Below are 16,482 nucleotides of genomic sequence, written 5' to 3' on the forward strand. Positions count from 1 at the left end.
TGGGGAATTCCACGTGGCAAGCCAGAGGATGAGAGTCTGATTTTGGGCCTCTCATTGGGTGGGTGACAAAACCTCGCTGCTTGTCAGTTGTCACGGATAGTCATGGCCACAAGCTTCTTTATATTTGAGTGGTTGGGACAATTTTTGCGGGAAAACTGTATGTGACGACATGAACGTGACGAATCAAATTATCACAGCAATTAAGGGTTGGAAACTGGTATTTATCAATATGGGATTCACATGGGGCCTACGTTATTACAACGAGAGAGATAGTGTGTCAATGCGAGTCCACTGTTTATAATGTGAAAAGGATATAGATGAATTTGTACAAAGGCAGCGTAGCAAACTTTAATCTTATGTAATTTTAGGCTAATAAATGAATAAATACCTGGAAATCGCGTAGGGGCATTTTGGGCTTCTGGTCCATGTCAGGCACCCATTCAGAGGATTCTAGAGGTGTTTTTAATCAGGGAGTTTCCAAATTGATTCCGGTGTTGAGGATCCTATGATATTTGATTCCATTTAGTAATGGAATAGATTGGTTCCGATTCCTAAAAGCAGATCTGTTTTGATTAAAATTGTCTTAAGAGTTATGTATCTACCTATTGGATGTCTTGTTTTCTTTTTCAAAGAAGATGTGTAAGAATATTTTTATTCGTTTAATGCTGCTTTTGGAGAGGAGGTGATTCAGGTAGGCATAAATGGACTCTATGTTCTAGGGATAGCTTGTGTAAACCTAAGGTTGCGTTTGATATGCATTCAGGGTTGATTTCATATTCTTGGATGCGAATTGACTTAGAATACATACCAAACACAACCTAAGTAAGTGTATGGGAGGATTGGGGTTTAGATCATTGATGTTGCATTTTTATATAGTATCTTTGCTCGTTTACCCTTTCCAAGCCTTGTTTGACTCTGTGCATACCGTTGTCTTGTATGACCATAATCCAGAGTAGCGAATAAAAACTGAGATTGAATTACTAAAGAGAAGCCCATTGGGCTTCATAACCCATGGATGGATCTTTCCAAATGGAAATAATCGCACCAGAGCCTACTTGCAGGCAAACTGAACTATCTAATGGAAAAGAGACAACACCTTTAGAATACCATTCCTTAGCAACAGGTCCTTTGGTGCCCATTTGCAGACAAACTCTCAAATGGAAAAGGGGCAAACACCTTTAGAATACTATTCCATACCACAGGTCCTTTTGTACATGAAATACTTGGATCAAGCAAAATCTTACGAAGAAAGTATTCCTTTTCTGCATTTTATATGTAAAAAAATGGAGCCGCAACAACACACACATGATCATGATGTTTTGCCCTTAGGCCGAGTTTGGGTGTTGCCTTCTTGCACCCTGAAAGTGAAATGTCCATCCAGGATCTTTTAAACATTACATGATCATCATCATCATCATTAAGAAATGGCTGCAGCAGATGATACAAAAATAGCCCACACCAAAGATTCATATGCACAAATATGAGGAATTTTCACTTTTGGATACAAAAGATGGGCTTACATAAAAACTAAAAGGGGAAGAAAAAAAAATACATAAGAGGGTAAATAATTGCTTTTTCATTTTTTTTTTTTCTTTTTAAGCAATGACAAAGGTCACCTTGGACCAGATAATTCAACAGCATGTAGGTTGTCTGTAGAATCAACAATCCATTCAGAATTCCGGTGAGGGGCTAGCTCAACCTCCTGTCGGACTACCTCCACCTTCTGCCATTCTTCCCACCTCTCTGCCAACCCATCACCTTCGAGCATTCTCACAACATCTGACATCTTAGGCCGGTCCATTGGTGATCCTTGTGTACAAAGCAATGCGACCTGGATTAGCTGCTCTACTTCTGCTTCGACATAATTGTTTTGAAGATCAGGATCGACCAACATTTCCAATTTCTTCTCCTTGAGGAGTCCTTTAACCTGATAAATTTTCCGACATTGTCAGTGCATGCCAAAGGAGGCAGAGACAATGATTTCTGCAGAAGGCATAGACTGAGCACAGCACTAGGGAAGCAAACAATCCATTGCAAAAAATAACAACACAAACTTTGGTTTTTCATCTTTATTTATTTATTTATTTATTTGCTGTCCTGCATTGATATGGAAGACTTAAAATCCTAGTCCCCAAAATGGATGAGGAATATCCCACTGAAAACGTGGAAGTCCCTACATGTCAACTCGACAATAATTAAGTGAAGACAGAACATTTCAACTCAGCATCTAGTGAAACTGGTCCTATACATGAGTACATTGTTAAGTGGAAATCAGGATTCATGGTATCTTGCAAAGTAAGATGCAAGTGATTAATTGACCATACACACATACTTAAACATACACATACATACCTTAGTAGCTAGTGCTTGCTTCTTCAAGTAAGCTCCAAGTATATTACAACATACAACTGAAACTCTCTAATTAAATACCATTTACACAATCAAAGGACTTTAAACAGAAAGAGAGAGAGAAGGAAGAAGAGAGAAAATTACATAAAGAAGAAAGAGTCGTATTACTATCAGAGAAAGAACTATTACAATAGCATAAGACTAACAAGAACTTACAAAAACTTACATAAACTTACAAGAAACTCTTGTACATGAAGAGGTTTTATAAACAAAAGAAGAGAAGAAAATAGGGAGAAGTGAAGCACAATACTAGTGGAAGACAAAATGGAAGGAATTAGTAAAGGAAGAAAAGAGAAAGATAGAGACACTAATGCTAAGGCCTCGTAGACTTACTCTTAGAATGTCTAACAAATCAAACACACTCCCCTTTTACAGACTAAGGGGTTATAATAAAAACAAAGAAGTGTACAGTAAAAAGTAAATGACTAGTGACATGTGTCAAATACAATAAAAATATCTTCAATGATTCTAATCCTAATCTGTCTGATTCAGATCATGCGGTAATCGTTCTGGGATCTTTACCTTTCTTGGCTAGAAGGTGGAATCTTATTGGCAATATCGTCACGTGAAGATCCCAGAACGATGTCCATGATAACCGCATTGATCAATATTATTGAAGATAATTTTACCGCACTAGACACATGTCACTATGCATTTATTTTTTACTGTACACTTTTTTGCTTTTACTATAACCCCTTGGTCTATAAAAGGGGAGTGTTTTTCAGTTGTTAGACGTTTTAAGAGTAAGTCTATGAGTCCTTAGCATTAGTGTCTCTGCATTTCTCTTTTATTCCTCCACTATACTTAATCCTTCCATTCTGTGTTCCACTTTCTTCTTAGTCTTCCACTAGTATAGTGCTCCACTTCTCCCTCTTTTCTTCTCTTCTTTTGTTTATAAAATCTCTCCACGTATGAGAGATTCTTGTAAGTTTACGTTCTATGTAAGTTTGTAAGTCTTTGTAAGTTCTTGTTAGTCTTATACTCTTGTCATAGTTCTTTCTCTCCGAGTAATACAACTTTTTCTTTATATAATTTTCTCTCTTCTTCCCTCTCTACTCCCATGACGCAGCCGCAAACAAATTCCAGAAGTCTTTCTATGTCCCATATTATTCCATTGTATCAATTAATGAGTAAAGTTATTTGTCACATTCCCAAATTAAAAAGAAAATCTAAATGAAAAATTATGGGACTAATAGGGGATTATTTTGGAAACTGAATAAGAACAGTGGGTAATTAGTGGCATACGTCATAACTACCTAACCACAAAAAAGTGATATTCATCTTTGTGGGATAGGGGGAGCAAAAAGAAAACTCTTGAGGTCTAGACAGCAAGGTATAGAGTGATCTCTTAACAGAATTCCAATCTCATTAATGCCCTACAGGTGCTTGCACCTTCACTAGTGTGACATTGTAACTCTAGTCAAAGTCTTGACACAATTCCCATCCCCTACAAATATGCCCGTTCTGGACAGTGGTGACTGTATAATTATGCTCATCTCTCTAGGGAAATCATTTTTGCTATTTTAAAAAAAAAAAATTAAAGAAAAACAAAAAACTAAATCCATGTTAGCAAACACACACTAGAACAATGTCAGCCATATTAAGTCATATAACCCAATCCTAGCATTAAATAGGACAAAAACAAAAGAACTATCATAGATATAACAATATGAGCTAACTGAATCTGATAGGAGACGGGAAAAAAAAAAAGAAAAATAAATCGATGGAAAGGATGTAATAAGTACCCAATCCAGTAACATGACATCATCATCGTTGGCAAGCCGAGCAAGATCAAAGGCCCTCTGTCCAGTTATAAGTTCAAGAAGCATGATCCCGTACCCAAAAACATCGGTCTTTTCTGAAGATTTACCAGTGGAAAGGTATTCTGGGGCTATATGTCCAATTGTGCCACGTACAGCAGTAGTTACATGCGTGTCTTTGTAGTCCATAAGTTTAGCCAACCCAAAATCTCCAACAACAGCCTCAAACTCTTCATCCAACAAAATATTTGCAGCTTTGACATCACGGTGAATGATCTTCGGGTCACAGTGATCATGCAAATATGAAAGCCCTCTAGCTGATCCCAAAGCAATCCGTTTGCGTGTAGGCCAATCAAGAGGTGGTTCTCCAGGTGGACGTTCTACAAGAAAGCAATTTAACATCCCAAGTAAAATAGCCACACCACAGCATTAAGAGAATAGAATGACAGCAAGCAAAGGAGGACAAAACATTGAATGACATGCCACGCCTACCTCTCAAACATGATGCAACACTTCCATTCGCCATATAGGGATAAACAAGCAAGCGTTCAGTTGGTGTCATGCAAAAACCTCGGAGCCTTAGCAGATTCCGATGAACGGCCATACTGATCATCTCTACCTCTGTCTGAAACTGCAGTTCTCCACCCGGTGTACGCTCTTCTTTTAATCGTTTTACAGCAACCAATGAACCATCTGCTAGGCGTCCTTTGTACACCTTACCAAATCCACCTCTACCGAGAATGTTTTTGTTGCTAAAGCTATCCGTTGCAACTTGTAGTTCTCGAAGAGAAAACCTTTTCAGCTGACCCAGATGAACTTCTGGATCCTCTTCAGCTGCAAATGGATTTAAAGAAAGTTAAAGAATATGTATAAAACAAGTTCAATATACTCAGATTAAAACACCCACCAGGCACATCAAAGAAATGTTCTTGTGGTTTCCGTCGACGCCACCATGCAAACCCAATGGCAGGAGCAGCAAACAATAAAGCAGCACCAGCAGCCACGCCACCAGCAATTGCTCCAGTGGCAGTATTTCCTCCTGGAATGGAATTTAACAGAGAGTAAGGCAATTTAGTCCAACACAGATCTGAATTCATCACACCCACCACCCAGCTCAAATCACAATAAAAAGAAATACGGATGGAATAACAAAGTCAATAGTGTCAAGGCTCATGGATGTTGAACCTCGATAGAAAAAATCATCCTTTTGTAATAAAATGATGCAATACACAAAACAAATAAAAGACTAGAAGAACGGGGAAAAGAAGAAAAAAAAAAAAACAGGGCATAGGTTTCCATAACAAAGTTGAAAACAACTCCATGTAATAAAAGTAGAAAGTCCTTGGCTGGCAAGACTCATTCTGTACCAACAGAAAATGAAGTATTATGGGTGTACATGCCCATGAGAGAGAGAGAGAGAGAGAGAGAGAGGGAGAGATCACCTGGAGATGGGGCCGAGGGTGGTGGGATAAATGGAGGGGGTGGAGAAAACGGAGGAGATCCTGGGCAAGGATGCCCAGTAACCGGGCCACACAAGCCCAAATTGTTTGCAAAACTGCAAAATTAAAATAAGCTGGAGTTAACACATCATTTCTACTAAGACGTAACAAAAGACAATTAGATTTTGGGGAGCTTTAAGAGCAATTAACCTGATTGGAGTGAATAATGAAAAAGAGCCATTGTCTGGGACAACTCCTGTTAGCTGGTTGTTAGAGAGATCCCTGCAGTTTGCATAACAAAACATTAGCAGGAGACTCAAGTACCCAAAACTACACAAAGGAGAAGAAAAGAAATCGGGACAATTTATACATGACTGATAAAGAGATGAAATCGATGCTTACAGAACTTGCAAGGCAGTGACATTAGTCAAAGACATTGGAATTTCACCCGTCAAGCTGTTGTTGTTAAGCCGGCTATCCTTACACAAGCATTACAAGAAAGCACAATGTTGAGATCCAGAATAATAAGAGTGGGTAATCACAAATTAAATAATTGAGAAAATCTTATCCAGAATGTTTCACCATTTCTTTTGGGGGAGGGATCAGAAACTAAAATTTAACATAGAAAGTAAATAGAGCATGTCTGGAAGTCCAGAAGCATCAGAAGGGAGCCTAAACACAGCAGGGCCCAAGAAGATCAGAGGTAGATGAACAAAGATCAGGAGAAAGCCGAAAATACACACACACACACACACATATTCTACAAATGAGAAAAAATACACTTCTAAATTGGAAGGTCCGCTTCAAAGAGGCATTACCGTTATTGACTGTGGTCCACATCCTCCTAACAGGTAATTTTATATGCAGAATGATGTATAGCTGTGATGTAATAGTGAAGAGGAAAACGGATCTATGATTGAGATGTAGAGTTTACAAAAAAAAGCTAAAGCAGGTTTAACACATGTTGGTTATTGAAACAACCATTAAATAGGTCTGTTTGATGTGATCAGTAGGTTCTATGAATGAAAACTAGGATAACTCAATTGAATCAATTAACCCTTATCAAAATTAGATGGCGTCAGCTAGCGAATCCTGTTTGGCCATTCAACTCCATCTAAAGTCACATTTGCCATTAACTCAACCCCATCCACGTCTTTTCTCACTTCTCCCCAGGTTGTTTTTTATTTGCCCCTTGTTCTTCTCATAGTTTTTAAAACCCGACCACACCTCAAACCAGAAAAGAAGCCTGTTCCAGTTTTTGGCAGTTTTTCTCATCAGTTTTGGGGATTTTGGCAGACCAAGAAAGGGTTCGTTATGGTTTTTCTGCTAAGACCGTCGGTTAGCTCCTTGGTGCAACAGTAAGGTTGCTCCATTGTTTTTAACTGTGTCTAACACTTGTCAACCCATGCTATTGTTGCCCAAATTCAGGGCAGAAGGTATAGCCCTCAGACAGCATGCTAATTCTCAATTCCCCCATAGAAGGTTGGAAGAAATTATTAATAAGTTCAATTCAGATTTCGCAAGAAAATAAGTCTCACTGCTGTTCTAAAGTTAACTTGGTTACAATGGTTAACCCACCACACTGAGTCACTGAATCAGCCTCAATGAAACAAGTGGAGCAGAAAAAACAGCCAATCAATGCAGCTAAAGAGAAATTAGGGTGGGCACAAGGCAAAATAGGAAAACTGAATAAATGTATTACACAATCCTTAGAGAAATGGCAACAGGTCAGGTTCAGCATTTGTTGGAGTTATAAGCCAAACAAGGGAGAGCTCCGGAAATGACCAGATCTTCCTGAAAACAGTTGTCATTCAAATAGTTCAACTTGAGACTGACATTGAATTAATAAGAATCAAACATAAAATCAGGTTATTAAGGTCAGCATTCTTAACCTGACAAACTTGTATCATCCTCCTCCACACCAATACATGTAAGGTGAGCTTCCTTGTCCAATGACATAAATTGTGCACATAGTGTATGCCAATTGCACAAACAGGAAGGAGAGAACCCCCTTTTTTTCCAAGGGGAGGTTGTGTGGGGGGCTGCATCCCCAGAAAGTGGGAATGTCAAAGAAATTAGGGGGTTAGGGGAGTAATCTCCAGACCTGAACTACATAGAGCAAACCTAAATACAGTTCCAACCACCAATAATACAGCACTTAAAAGGGATCAAAAGTCTGTGTCCTATATACCTCCAAACAACAGATAAACACCCAAACTGGAAGAAAGGAGTTCCCAGGATCATTTGACAATCTAGAAAAAATATCCTAGGAGTCCAGCTAGTCATGAAGTGTCATACATCAAGTTTGAAAGGATTACTCAACTCTGACTTTGTACTCAAGTATAAATCCTCGTGATTAGAACTTTATTAAGGCATTTCTTCCCATCATAACAGGGACTTGATAGTTGATATAGGAGAGATGAGTTAACCCAAGTTAATCCAAACCCCCCCCCCACACACACACACACAAAAAAGGGTGGGGGGCAAAAACAGGAACCGAACTAGGAGAGCGGCTAAACTACACTAGAAGTTCATAAATGCAGACTTAATGGCTTCAAAGATAGTCATAAGAGATTCAACCTTCTCCACCTGGAATGAAATTTTTGAGGGAAAATCAATTTATTGTGATAAGAACCAAACAATAAATATAAAAAATAGAGCTCACCACAACAATCTAAACTTTTTCAGGCCACCAAGATGGAGTGAAATAGAACATGCAAACTCAGGCTTACACTAGATATTGTCAACAAATTCGGCTGCAGGCTCAATTCCAACAAATCAAGTAACTTGCTTGACTTTGATAGACAGCACAAGTCCTCCCAAATAATTTGCGTTAAAATTGCTATATAATTCTTGTCCCAAGATCCAAACAAGTTGCAACATAGCGTTGCTCTTGATAATTTTGGCTCAAAAAATTATCACTTAAATCCACGTTGCATATCAGAACAAAATCTTGTACCTGATCCCTAGGCAAGCCTTATATAATCAACAACCAAGTAATCCCTTGTTGTTACACTAATGCTAACTCAAAGTGAGGACTAGCAAACACAAAACTAATAATTCATTCAATGAGAAACTACAGTGAAGGATGTCATACAGGAAACGCAGCTTTGTCAACTTCCCCAAGCTGTCAGGAATGGGACCAGAGAAATTGTTCAAATAAAGATCCAAGCTCACCAAACTCGTCAGATTCCCAAGGTCACCAGGAATAATTCCACTGATATTATTACTATAAAGCTCCCTGTCACAAACAAATTTCCATGATGTAAGCCTCTAATAGATTTGGACTATTAATATAGTATGAATCTCCACATAGAAAGCGGGAAAAAAAATAACAATCTCCATGTTTCCAAACAAATAACAGCTTCTGCTATAAAACATTTCAAGTACACATCAGGCTACATATTGTAAAGTAAAGGTCCCGCGGTACAATCATTGAATCACATAAAAAATGTAAAGTAAGATGAAGATATCAAGATGCATATATTAATGGAAAGGGAAATAGCTGTGGTCTTAAGCCATCATTCCAACTGGCTTCTTTACCAAATCACCCACGGGCCAAAACTCTATGTGTAGGCACTTCCTGTGTTTCACAGTCATTCATTTTGAAATTACAGTGATTGGACAGGCATCAACTGCAAGACCCGGATCTGCAGGGTGGTCTAAATCAACCTTAGCTCCACCAACTGGTGTGGCATGATTCATTTAAGGGAGCTTCCCCTGCTCAAAACACAGACTCCATCTCAGAACAACATTCAGTTTCCACTCAACTTGTTTCAAGAGCTTTCAAGATCTGAAAATTTTATATCCCAGCAAAAATCGGCTTCAATGTGTCATTCCTCATGAGCTAGTGGAGCTTCAATGATTAGAGGAGATCTCTCAGAGGGAAATCAATGGGTTGAGAGCTTTGGTTTGAAGATAGGTAGGGAACTTCTCTTCAAAGCTTCAGAAATTTAGAGGAGAGATTTCCAAAAGCTTGAAATGAAAGACAACAAGAAAGCCTTGATTACTATGGTTTCTGCATCATTAGATCTCTAAGACAGAGAAAACAATGGTTTAAGGTTTCTGCAAAAGAAAAGGAAGTGTGAAATTCATTGGATTTCCATCCCATTAGGGACACTAATGAGTCCTTTGATCATCTGTTAATTTGGCAGGGGTGTGTGGATATGGTTGTGTGTTATGGGTTGGGTCAGGTTTTTCCACCTAATTTAAATGATTACCACCTCAGCAGGTACTGCCACCAGTCTCCTACACTAAAATGAACTGTTACCAAGCATCTCTTTTCACCAGCAACCACCAAGTTGCAATTTCACTAAAAAATTTTATCCGTATGCTTTAAATACCATCTGCAGATATAAGCCCTTAATATTTCAAAAATTCCAACCTCACAGATTCTGTGGGACTCTTGAGCCTTACAGCTCAATCACCTTTCCAGAAAAGTACTTGGTATCCCCTTATCTGTGTATGTTCTAAAATGTTGGATATAATTTATAAGGGAAAAAGAACGCTGCTCGGCAGCGCCTCCCTACGCCCTCTCACATGGGGCAGTGAAATGACCACCATGTCCCTCCCCTTGGATGCCTGTACCCACGCTTCCATTAGCCCCCACTCTGGCGCAGCAGCCACTCAGCCTGGCAGCAAACCCCTTCCCAATTTATAAATATATGTGTGATTATTAATATTAAGTACTTGCTTTTTCTTGTTTATGCATACATACCACTTAAATATTATTAAGCTTCGGCAGTCACTTGATCCATTAATATGCACATCAACTGATTAAAGTCACTGTCACGATGGTCTCAGGATCTAACAGGCATGATGCATCATTGAAAAGAATCCATCAGTAAAATATTAAAGCACAAACCAGTAGCATACTGTTCTACAAATTTATTGTCCGCAATAAGAACTGGAATAACCTGACTTTTCATATATCTATGTGATATCAAGCCTAGCAATGCATGATGTAGGATAAAAGGATTTCAACACATTGTCAAAGGCAGTGAAGGAATTAAGGTGATGTAGATCAAAGCACGAAGAAGAAAATAACAAAAATATAATTCAGGAGAAGTTACTGTTCACGTGAACAGTACCGCTAGTTACTGTTCACGTGAACAGTACCGCTAGTTACTGTTCACATACCACGAGTTAATGTTCGCGTGACCAGTAACTTCTCCTGAATTTTATTTTTGTAATTTTCTTCTTCATGCTTCGATCTACATCATAAGGACATCAAATATTCAGGGATAGCAAAGAAATGCCACATTTGAGCAACGACAGTTCAGGGTTATTAGTTTAAGTTCAACAACCAGTCTTGACATAAGCCTTACTCACATTCTTATAACTATTAGAAAAAGTACATGAAGATAGCTCAGGATATATGGAATTCCTGCCACCAGGTGAAATGTTACTATAAGGTAATCCTCTCTTACTTTGGAAGTTACTATCTACATTTTCTAGGTAAAGCAGACTGTGTTTCTTATGTATGTCTGTGTGACAACTAAAATTAATATTTTACCACATCCTTCACACTAATTTCTTATCTGATTGAACCATTGATAAATATTAACTTTGACTCATATGTTTCACACTAATTTCTTATCTGGTTGAACCTTTGATAAATATTAATTCTGACTCATATGTTTCTATGATCTTTTTTCTTTGGTAAATTGTTTCTATGATCTTACTGATACCTGTGAACATTGAACACCCAAACAGAAACTAACAGAATCAAGGATTCTATTACAAAAAAAGGAAAAGAAGCATAAACAAGAAAAACACAGGATTGAAGCAAGAGAAGAAAACCTTTTGGCAATACATATAGAACAAGCAATAATCCGATAAACCGAAAATCAAATCCAAGGTCAATGAATAGATGCATGACTTACAAGTACTGCAGATTTTTAAGCTGACCAAGTTGTGGGACAAGTTGACCAGACAATGCTGCATTCCCTAGATCACTGAAATCATTACCACATGAAGTCAACAGCAAGTGGATAGTAATATCGGCTTCCAAGCAGCAAGTTACAGAATAAGCATATAACATTATATAACCAAAAGGTAAAAAACTTACACTCTAATAACGCTGTTATCATTGTTACATGTAACATGAAACCATGTGCAGGGATTGACAAGGGTAGGATCCCAACTCTGCAGGACATTATTAGGATCTTCTAAATTTATCCGAAGGGTATGCAAAGCATCACCTGGAGAAACAAATGGAAGAAGAATTAGTTTGCTTATTAAAATCAGTAAATCAACTTATAAATTTCCAGAGGGCAATGCAAAGACTGGAGCAAGAGAGAGAAAGAATCAGTTTCTTCAATTGCCAAAAGCAGTGACGACATTACAGGAAAATCGTACTTGAAAACAGAAACAGGAGAATTTAGCAGTCCAAGAAGCAAATAGTATAATATTTAGACAGCACTGCAAATTTATTAGAGTCGCCCATTCTTTGTGCAATTTTGATACCATGTTTTCTTAATGAAACTAGCTCAAAGAAATAGAAACACATCAAACACATGTTGAACAAGCAATGTTCAATCTTAATTTCACCAACTCATTACCCAAGTCAAGAACCCATTAGGGTCTCAATTCCATGCAAATACAACTCGGGACTTTAGTATTCAATTACCAGTATCTCTGCCGCAACTACAAAATCAAGAGTTTATCACGGTACCAGGAAAGTATTCAAGTCAGACCAGTTCTCTAAGTCCCAACCTTGTGAATTGGCAATGAGATTGGGAAAAAGAAAAACATCGCAGGAGATCAGCAGCTTGGAGGGGAGGGGAGGAATAAATCTGAAATAACTACCCAATTTTTAAGTTCATTTTTAATTCAGGTCACCAAAACATATAACATGGAGGAGAGGGGAGAAATAAATCTGAAATAACTAACACAACCACGCCTTGGGCAGAAAATTCGTTTACACCTGTCTTGTTTTGATCCAACAGCAACCAGTATCATGTTAGCAATCATTAAATAGTTTAAAACACACTCGTTTCGTGAAATCAACACCCCGGAAATACTGAAAACAAAGATCCAAGTCTTAAAGAAACCCTGCAAAAAGGACGACGTAAGCGGATACCTTCCACATTAGCACAGATCTTCGTCAACGGATGAAACACCAGGACCAACCAGAGTAGTACCGAAGTCGCGATCTCTCGCTCCATGACTCTCATGTCTCTCCAGCTAAAATCTCCTCAGATCCACACGAATTCCACTGATACTCTGCATCAGCAAAACCCTATAATCCCAAACCCTAACTCATTAATATTCATAAGAACTGGACAAAATCTCCACCATTTCAGTCGAATGAAACCTCAACCGAATCAAAATCAAAAGCCTAAGCCATCAGATGACAACACTGATTCCAAACAGAGGTTTTGCAGTAGATTCTCAACCATTTTTGAAGATTTTTGAAGACCTTTAACTCGCTTCTTTTATTTTTCTGAATTTTTTTTCTTTTCTCCACTGAAAATTTCCTTTCTCGTTCCTTTACTTACTCTTACAAATATATCTATCACTTTACTTCGAAAATGGTTTAGGATTATCTTTTTGTTGTCTTTCTGGTGATCTTAAGTGAGCGAAGCTGGCGTGCAGTGTATTCAGCTGCCCAAGTGGTGCTGCCCGCTGCCCGACTCTAGTCAAAACTCAAAACTCACACTCTCTCTCTCTCTCCTCCCAACCGTGGAAAGAGACCTAACCGGGAACGCTCCTTTCCCCTCCGTTTGGTCAAAGGCACACTCCTGGGCCCACCATTGCCACCTTGGATGAGGTCAAAACCTTATTTAATATTCCGACAATTACCTAAAACCGGATATCCGATATGCTACTAAATCCGAAACAGGTCCCGTTCACTTTGTTACGTTTTGTCTACCTAGCACCACCACTTGATTTGCTGACGTGACACATCTGGACCGTACATCTCTATTTTCATCACGTGTATAGAATATATTAATACCTTTCCTCGCGTCATCGCACGGCCATCATAATGTGATGGAGTAATGCAGGAAGATGTTTAATTAATTGTTTCATCGTACATTACCTCTTAAATTTTTACCCCAAAAACAAGTACATTGCGTCTTAAATCCCAATTGTTTAAATTTTGTGTAAATAAATATAGGGCATGAGATCTCTACTTGGTCGCATGATCGTTACACAAGTGTCATCTCACAATGTTTTGTGAAAAGGCATAATAAACACCACCAAATAAATATCTTTTTCCCATAAATGTATATGTATAAAATGTAGTTGTTGGGAGTGTGACCTACACCAGCATCCCTGTGTCTATCTCTCACATTGTTTTTATGAAATGACATTTTTTATCATCTATTGGGCGGTGGAAACACATAGACCCAAGGGTATTAGCGTAGGCCATGCCCTTGGACAAAAAATTCTTTGTATGTATAATTTTTTCTGTGGTAAAAAATCCTCAATTCATCCTTTGAGTAGATCATGCAAACCCAAGGCTCGTGTGCCCATATGGACCAAAAACACCCAAAGGCTCCTGAGAATCATGGGAGATTGTGTGGATAGCCCTAGGTGATGGAAAAAGACTAAAACTCAAAATCACTTTTTTAGGAATGGTTCAAATAAGCAAAAGTTTTTCTTTATTATAGGTGAAAAGAATCTCACCGCTAGGATGTCATAATGAACTCCTCTTGTATACAAATGTACAAACTATTCTCCCAATCATTTTAGAAGTTCTATTCAAACGGCAAAATCCATAATTGAAGAGATTCTTTGTTTTTTTATGGGATATAGAAATTTCGATCCTTCAAGGAATATATATATTAAAAGGGTGAGAGTTCTCTAACCAAATGTCATTGGGAGAGCGCACCTCATAAGTGTGACAAAATAGTATCATATATTGGAGGGCAACTAGGATACAAGCTATAACAATTACACTCTTTCTTCTTCTGACATTCTCTCTCCTTTTGATATCGATGCACCCTGTGTGCTCCAATGCACCTTCAACCTACCAATTCGATTTTATTTCACGAAGTGTGAAAAACAAAAAAGCATTGGGTCAAACACATGCAAAGTGAGAAGATGAAATGGATCTTATCATAAAAAAAAAAAAAAAGATGAAATGGATGTTAATGGAGAAAAAAAAAAAAAAGATGAAGTGGTTGTACATGTGACCCATGACGACTGCCATGTGTATAAGAAAATTTAAACAAGATGAACCAAGCGTGCTGTGCCTATTCAATTACTTTTATTCCTTTTACAAATGCCATGAATGATCACAATTAACACCCTCAGTCAAATTTCCAAAACTTTGACCAATTAACCTAAACCCTTTAGATTTTGAAATTTTGATTCTCTCTCAGACACACACACACACAATGATGAGCTCATGTGTAAGGAACCAATGGCAGCATTAGTAAATTAGTTGAGGTAAATTAGATTTGATCCTTTGGACACCACAAGGTCCCACCAAAGAAAGATGCACATTGGCCATTGGCCATTGGTCATTGCCCAGTAATAAAAGTTGACTTGGTCAGATGATCTTACGATTGTGACCGTGATGTGAGATGGTAATTATTGGAATAGGCCGACACGATACAGCTGACCGTAACGGAACCGTTATAAACGAAGCAAATTAGGGAAAGCGTTAGAATTAATGGTGAACTTGACGGAACCTGTCGTAGTGGAGTTCACTGTTTCTTCATCCATGAAATGATGACGGTGATGGTGGTTGGTAGGGCCCATGTGGCCCCCACTTTGAGTAGTCGCTAAATTTGGGGGAAGATTCAGGGATTCTGGGCTACTTTTAGTGTTAATTAGGTCGCTTAAAACTTTATTTAAGGGAGGAATATTAACTAATTAAGGAAGTAAAGTAAACTTGAATGAGTCCCGTTAGGAACCGGCAGCAGCCGGTGAAGGAGACCGGGAAATATAGTACAAATTTCCGGACCACCGAAGAAGCTGGGGTCGCTTTCTCTGGACATTCTGTGGTGCGTGGGGCCCATGTTGAAAAAGCGCACGGCCTTTTTTACATGGTGAAGATGCAGTCAACGTGTGTCACCGTTGATATTGCCACGTGTCCACTCATTTTGCCTGGCCCATTCTACGTATCTTTATTGCCATGCGTTCTTAAGGACTCGTTTGTTTGTGTTGCTTTTTGGCAATTGCGCAATTAATCCATCTGTGTTGCACTGTCGCTTAGTACAGTACCAACGTATTTGAGTCCTGCTTCTCGTATATTAGTAAAATGGAAATGTATGTATCCCTGGAAGACCTCTTAAAAGGGAAACGTTCCTAAGGACTCGTTTGTTTGTGTTGCTTTTTGGCAATTGCGCATTTAATCCGTCTGTATTGCACTGTTGCTTAGTACAGTACCAACATATTTTGAGTCTGCTTCTTGTATTTAGTAAAGTGAAAATATGGGCAAGAGTTCTCTCTTGGGGGAGTGTTGGGCTCTATGCATGTGCGGGGGCCAATGTGAGTACATGCGGCAGCATCAATAGGACAATCATTATCACCTTTCATGGGGTAGGGTGGTTATTTTGTCTCCTCTGTGTTTGGGCATAGAACAGACACTCCCCCACAAAGAACTTTCTCCTTGAAAATATATATAACCTTCATGAGGCAGTGTGGTCATCTATGCTTTTTTGTATGCACCAAGTTTTCTTTTACCATTAAGCAGTTCTGAGAGGTTATAACCACTTGGGGAAGGATTCTCAATGGCGGATTGTGGCCCTTATGTGCAGAGCACACATTGAAGCATCAATAGGGCAGTCATTTCTCTCTTCCGGCCTGTGTTTGGGCCTGGTGGTACAACCTTGAATTCTTGCATTTTCTTTTTAGAGAAGGAGGTCAGATTTCCTCTATAAAGTCACCTGGTCGACCTATTTTTTCTCCGTAGTAGC

General features: G+C 38.6%; 1 protein-coding gene across 2 annotated transcripts; it reads right to left on the bottom strand.

The window, feature by feature from the left end:
* Nucleotides 1–1,389: 1,389 nt before the first annotated feature.
* Nucleotides 1,390–13,043, bottom strand: LOC122670804 (LRR receptor kinase BAK1). 2 transcript variants are annotated; one of them, XM_043867795.1, is made up of 11 exons: nucleotides 12,693–13,042; nucleotides 11,679–11,811; nucleotides 11,494–11,565; nucleotides 8,706–8,849; nucleotides 6,011–6,082; nucleotides 5,819–5,890; nucleotides 5,612–5,724; nucleotides 5,077–5,208; nucleotides 4,662–5,003; nucleotides 4,155–4,549; nucleotides 1,390–1,927 (listed from the first exon to the last, which is right to left on the bottom strand). In XM_043867795.1, the coding sequence occupies exons 1-11, from the start codon at nucleotides 12,784–12,786 to the stop codon at nucleotides 1,613–1,615; spliced, it is 1,884 nt and encodes a 627-aa protein (XP_043723730.1). In that variant the 5' UTR covers nucleotides 12,787–13,042; the 3' UTR covers nucleotides 1,390–1,612. The 2 variants fall into 2 exon arrangements, with proteins under 2 accessions (XP_043723730.1, XP_043723739.1); XM_043867804.1 differs by lacking the exon at nucleotides 8,706–8,849 and having other exon boundaries at nucleotides 12,693–13,043.
* Nucleotides 13,044–16,482: the final 3,439 nt, after the last annotated feature.

This window comes from Telopea speciosissima, chromosome 1, assembly GCF_018873765.1.
Source record: "Telopea speciosissima isolate NSW1024214 ecotype Mountain lineage chromosome 1, Tspe_v1, whole genome shotgun sequence".
In the NCBI taxonomy this organism is placed as follows: Eukaryota; Viridiplantae; Streptophyta; class Magnoliopsida; order Proteales; family Proteaceae; genus Telopea; species Telopea speciosissima.